This window comes from Octodon degus, unplaced genomic scaffold (assembly GCF_000260255.1).
Source record: "Octodon degus isolate 3935 unplaced genomic scaffold, OctDeg1.0 scaffold00281, whole genome shotgun sequence".
NCBI lineage: Eukaryota > Metazoa > Chordata > Mammalia > Rodentia > Octodontidae > Octodon > Octodon degus.
Window position 1 is genome coordinate 1,516,484 of NW_004524857.1, and position 5,936 is coordinate 1,522,419.

The following is a 5,936-nucleotide window of genomic DNA, read 5'->3' on the forward strand; positions in this document are numbered from 1 at the left end:
GAACACGACAGAAATTCTTACTCTGTGGACAGGGTGTGGAGGGGTACTACGGAGTGATGGGGGCTTCCCAAGAGGGTGAAGGAGGGTCTCACCCACACTGCACCTAGGCTGGGACCAGTAGGTCTCGCCAGCGCAGGGTAGCCGGAAGCTCTTCCACATACTCACTGGGCCTGAGCTAGGTCTGGGTGACAAATATATTTTAAATAAAACTAAGAATAAGTAGATGAATCATGAAGATACATATTTACAAAAGTAGTGAAATCTGCTTTGGGGGACTCAATAAGACAAGGCAATGTAACTACTCTGAAAGAAAGTATCTGCAGAAATAGTAGCATTTGTAATTTGGGACATTCTAGTTGGCCTGTACACCATGGGCTTTCATTGCCCTAAGTGTAGGCTTATCTTCACTTATGCCAAGATTCATACTAAAACTGAACGGGGAATGGGAACAATTCAAGTAGAGATGATTTTCACCTGCAGTCTACCATTCTCAAGGGCAAACAGATGTTCTATTACTTCTTCTTCTTCTTCACTCCTCTGTGGCCATGGAATGGGGACAGCACATTGACTGGACAGGCTGACAATGAATGGCAAGAACTAAATTGTCCAGACTGAAAGAGATTGGACAAGGGACCAAGGAATGTGCTGAGTCTGTTGGAAGTCCAAGAAAGACCAGATAGGCTGACTCAAGAATTCTGATGGTCTAGAATAGTATACTCTTAAGTTACCCTCACTTCTGGTATTACTCATGAAAATTCTTTTTTCTGCAAAAGACAAACTGGAGAACAGAACTAATAAACTTGTAAAGCAAGTAATATTATGGAATACAGACTATTCAATACTATTAGAGAATATTTATACTGCTGGAGTGAATTACTAATTTATGGAAAGCCCTAACATATAAATTATGTAGAAAAAACATGTTTTGTGAGTATACTGGGAATTGAACTGAGGACCTTGCGCTTGCCACGTAGGTTCTTGTCCTGCTGAGCAACAGCCCCAGCCTGAAAAAAGATTTTAGAGAGGAGAGAAAAGACTTTTTGGGGCTGTCTGCTATTCCTAATACACAGTAATCTATCTTCCCTACGCTTTATTCCAAACATAGAAACAAAAAGAAATCAGAATTATTAAAAAATATTATTAAAAATTATTAAAAAAATATGGAGCCCAGCTTTATCGCACGTCTGAATCAAGGCACTCAGGATAACTGCTGCGAATTGGAGACCAGCCTGAAACCTAAACTACGGAGCGGCACCTTGACTCAAAAAAAAAAAAAAAAAAAGGCGCACTTACTACGTAAAGTAATTTACTACGTAAAGTATCTTTCTTCATTCATTGTACTCAATCTACTGGACTCTGACACTAAAGCATCTTCAACATAGGATGTATGTGACCTATAAAGGTTCATATACAAAACTGCAGCAATTACCTTTATATTTCTTTACAAGGTTATCCCATATCAAAATTCCAAACAAATCCTTTTGGAATAACATCATCTATTTTTCCATGTAACATACACCAAGGGCTCAAGTTCTTTTCAGAAGACTGATATTCTTCAAAGATCTAGAGCTGGTGTTCTGAAGAAACATACCTCTTTAGAATTATTGGCTCTGTATTTACGAAATGACCTGCTAGAGCTTGTGATGTATGTGAATTAAAGTGAAAAACTTCCAGATAGATGCTTTTTCTCCTTTCATCTAAATCCATGCGATTATAAAGGGCCTGTCTTAAGTTTTCTTCATATTGCCTAACTTTCTCAAATGAAATAAATCTTTCTTTGGTCTCTTCTAACTTAGGGTCACACATTCCAAAGCTGCATAATGACTGTTAAAATGTTACTGCAATGTTTCAGGTGTATTCTTTCTTTGAAGATACATTTTGAAGATAGAAGCTATGAATTTTCTTTTCCACTGATTATAATACTCAACATTCATTGTACACAATAAGTACTTATTAAATTGGAATTAAATAAAATGAGTGTGTTTACCTTTAGGATTCTGCAGTTGGCTCATTAGCTCATGAAATTTATCCAGGGCATTTGGCAAATCCATTTTATTAACAGCCAGGAGTGCAGGTTTCATTTGAAGTTCCTCTTTGTATAACTCCAACTCCTTTAAATTAAGAGAGAAAATAATTTTATAATAGTATCTACATAAATTAACCAGTTGGTAATGTCCTTCTCTAATGATCTGAGAAATCTCTTTTTGCAGTGCTAGGATTGAACCTAAGGCCTTCCACATGCAAAATAGACTAAGCTACATTCCCAGGCCTCACCTGGGAAATCTAAAGTCCATTCACATCATTGAAATGCAGTAAATTTGTTTTTTCTTTTCTGTATTTAGGACAGGGTCTATAGGGTCTACAGGGTCTCATTATGTAGATTGGACTCAGAGTGATTCTCCTATTTTCAGCCTCCCAAGTGTTGGGATTACAGGTGCGGACCACCATAACCAGTCTCAATCGCCATCTCAGTGTACCCAGCAGGGGTTGGCACAGCATACTGGGGATCGAACCCTGGCCACTGTACTCTGCCTAAGTAGGTGCTTTAGTCCACTGAGCTATCAGGCTGGCCCTACAGTAAATTTCAACAACCATAAAACAAAGCAAATTTTAAAAATGTTTCTGGTGAGGTCATGTGATAGAATATGGTAGCTCAAGTGGCCTCCAGGAGATAGATGATTTTGTGTCTAGATAATTTAATAGAATACTATACTGTCTTACTTTTCTAATTGTTGAGACAAAATACCCAACACCCAAAGGAGAAGATTGGCAAAGCAGGGTAGGCAGAAGGCGATAAGCACCAAGCAAGCAACAATGACAATAGCAGCTTCTTTCTGTGCCTATTCTATTTAGGCTACCCACCCTTAGGGCAGGTAGCATTCAAACTCAGAACTATGCCAAAACAATCAGTGGGCTGACTTAGTAACCACATACCCTTAATCCCAGCATCACACATTCCAGATTCAGCCACCTCTGAAAAGACCTCATCCATGATATGAAGCTTTGGGGAAATACCTAGGCATATGCCACAGATACTTACAGGATTCATGGTTTTTTATTTGGTCTTGTTTTTATTTGTATTCTTGTTATCAAGGCATTCCTAATAAATTTTCATTTTTTAAAAACGTATTTGGTTGTTACAGGGTCTTACTATGTAGCTCATACTCCTGGTGATCCTCCTGCTTTCAGCCTCCCCAGCACTGGGATTACATCCCACCCTGGGGGCATGGCAGGCATGGCATGTGGTGCCGGGGATCAAACCACCGTCCCTGCGCTTGCCTACCTAAGCAGGCACTTTAGTCCACTGAGCTATCTCGCTGGCTCGGAAAATTTTTGTTTCTTTAAACAATACTGGGGACTAAACCTAAGGAATTCACTCTGAATTACAGCCTCTGCTGCCTTACTTTTCTCCTTGCTAAGCCAAATCCTCGACACTGAAAGTTAAAGGAGGAAAGGCTTACTTAGCTCACAGTCTGTAGAGGTTCCAGTCCACAATTAGCTGGCTTATAGGCAGGGTGGGTTGACAGAGGGGCATCACAGAGGAGAATTAGTTCATGGCATGCAGGAGACAGCAAAAGCAAGCAGGGGAAACCACAGCTGTTTCTGTCCCCTTTATCTTAACAACCTATCCACCCTACAGCAGGTAGCACTCATACTCTAAATCCTAGTGCCTTTGGCCTTGCACCAAGAATCAATCCCAGTGTCACACACTCTAGGTGCAGTCACCTCTAAAAAGCTCCCCCTATCACCACATGAAGCTTTGGGGGACACTTAAATAAAAGCCATGCACTTGCCATTTTACCTTTTTTTTTTTTTTTTTTTTTTTATGGTTTTGGGGATGGAACCTAGAACCCTGTGCATGTAGGGCAAACATTCTACCATTAGCCCACTTATTTTTGTTTTTTATTTTGAAACAGGGTCCTGGTAAATTGGCAAAGCTGCCCTCAAACTTTAGATCCTGCTGTCTCAACCTCTTAAGAGTGCTGGGATTATAGATATGTGGCATCATGCCTTGTACATTTTCTTTTCCTTTTGAGATGGAGCTTTGCTACATTGCGGAGACTAGTCTAGAACTTTAGATCTTCTTGGCCCAGACTCTCAAGCAGCTGTGATTTAGGTATACACTGTTACACCCTACTGAGTCCCTAACACATTTTGGATATTAACCTCTTATTGGATGGTTCACAAATATCTTCTCTCATTTGTTAAGTTCTCTCTTCATGGCTGATTGTTGACTTTACTGTGCAGAGGCTTTTTAATTCAATGCAATCCCAATTATTTACTTTTTTTGTTCACTGTGCTTTAGGAAACATGTCCAAAAGTGGCTCAGACCATGTCAAAACACTTCTTTAATATATTTTTTTTCTTTTAAGAGTTTCAATGTGTCATAGTTTGGGCCTTACAAGGGCAACAACAAAATATAGGACACATTTTATCAGAGTATTTTATAATAAATCACCCAAAGAATCATATACCAAAAGTGCACAAAATCTGTCCACACATTAAAGACCCAAGACTCCAGCTGTGGGCCTGAATTCCATAATGTCCTACACGAGTCCAGATGAATACATAGAGCCCATAACAATGCCTCCCACAAGTCCAGCTGGCGACTGAGAGCCCGCGACAATGTCTCAAGCAGGCCCCTGATTTACAGCTCTGCACTAGGAATGTCCAGAGATCAGTGGTGGAAACCTGAAAGTCTGTGCCAGCAGGATGAAGAATCTATGCTAACACGATGAGGGATCTGAACCTTGAGCTAGCAATGCTCAAGGTAAGAACCAGAGCTCCCCACAAAAGTACCACAGTCATCCTCAGACACAATGAGGTCTCAAGCTCCTCCAAGGTTGAGAACAGCCAAGATCCTATTAGGAAAGCCAACCCAATGAGCTCCTCTAGGAGACTGAGCAGAGTACCATTTTTCCCTCTGGAGCCAGGAAGTAATGCTCAAGGTAAGAATAAGAGCTCCCCAAAAGTGAACCATAGCCATTCTCAGGGACAATGAAGTCACAAGCTCCTCCTTTGATAAGAACAGCTAAGTTCACTAGGAAAGCCAGCATGACAAGGTCCTCTAGCAGAATAGTCCAAGAGAACCAGCAGCTCCCTAATAGCTTCCCAAGAGCTCTCAAACAGCTTCTCCAGATAGCTTTCCTAACAGCCTCTCAATAGCATCTACCAGCTCCCAATAGCCTATTCCTTATCTTCCAGTTCTGCCTCTTATGCTGCCAGCAACAATCCTCAGGTGGACCTCCCACATCCAGCACCAGACTGGCTCAGTTCAGATGAACCAGTTGGCAATCCACCACACACAAGCCTTACACTTGCTGGTAGTGTGTAGCTCATGGTAAAATGTGTGCATTAAAAAAATTCTTATTGCAAGCCTTTAATCCATTTTTATTTGACTTTTGCATAACAATTAAGATGACAGTCAAATTTCATTCTTCTGTATATAGATACTGTTTTCTAATAGCATTTACTAAAGATTTATTGCATTTACTATTGTTTCCCCATCTTTATTGCTGGCATCTTTGTCAAAGTTCATTTGACTATAAAGATATGGATTTATTTCTGGGCTCTGTGTTGTTCCCTAGTCTTCATGTCTGTTTTTATGCCTGTACCATTCTATGTCAATTTATATAGCTTTGTAGTTGGTCTTGAAATTAGTGTGATGCCTCCAGTTTTGTTCTTTTCACTTGATATTACCTTTACTATTTGGAGTCTTCTGTGGTTCTCTATGAACTTTAGGATTTTCAATTTGTGTGAAAATTGTCATTGGAATTATAAAAGGGGTGACACACTGAGTGTGTAAATTATTTTAGATAGTATAAGGGTGATTAAAAAATGAGCAATAAGGCCGGGGAGATGGCTCAGTGGAATAAGTTCTTCCCTGGCAAGGGCAAGGGCCTGAGTTCAATCCCTGGTTCTGCAAAAAAACAAAA

General features: G+C 40.1%; 1 protein-coding gene across 1 annotated transcript in view; it reads right to left on the reverse strand.

Moving 5' to 3' along the window:
- The window catches only part of LOC101584401 (GTP-binding protein 10), a gene marked incomplete at its 3' end in the record, with an annotated part of 35,893 nt that overhangs the window by 8,240 nt on the left and 21,717 nt on the right, over positions 1-5,936 (reverse strand). The window contains exon 9 of the mRNA XM_023707123.1: positions 1,988-2,111. Within this exon, the coding sequence (XP_023562891.1) occupies positions 1,988-2,111 (124 nt within the window). The remainder of the gene's footprint in view (positions 1-1,987; positions 2,112-5,936) is intronic.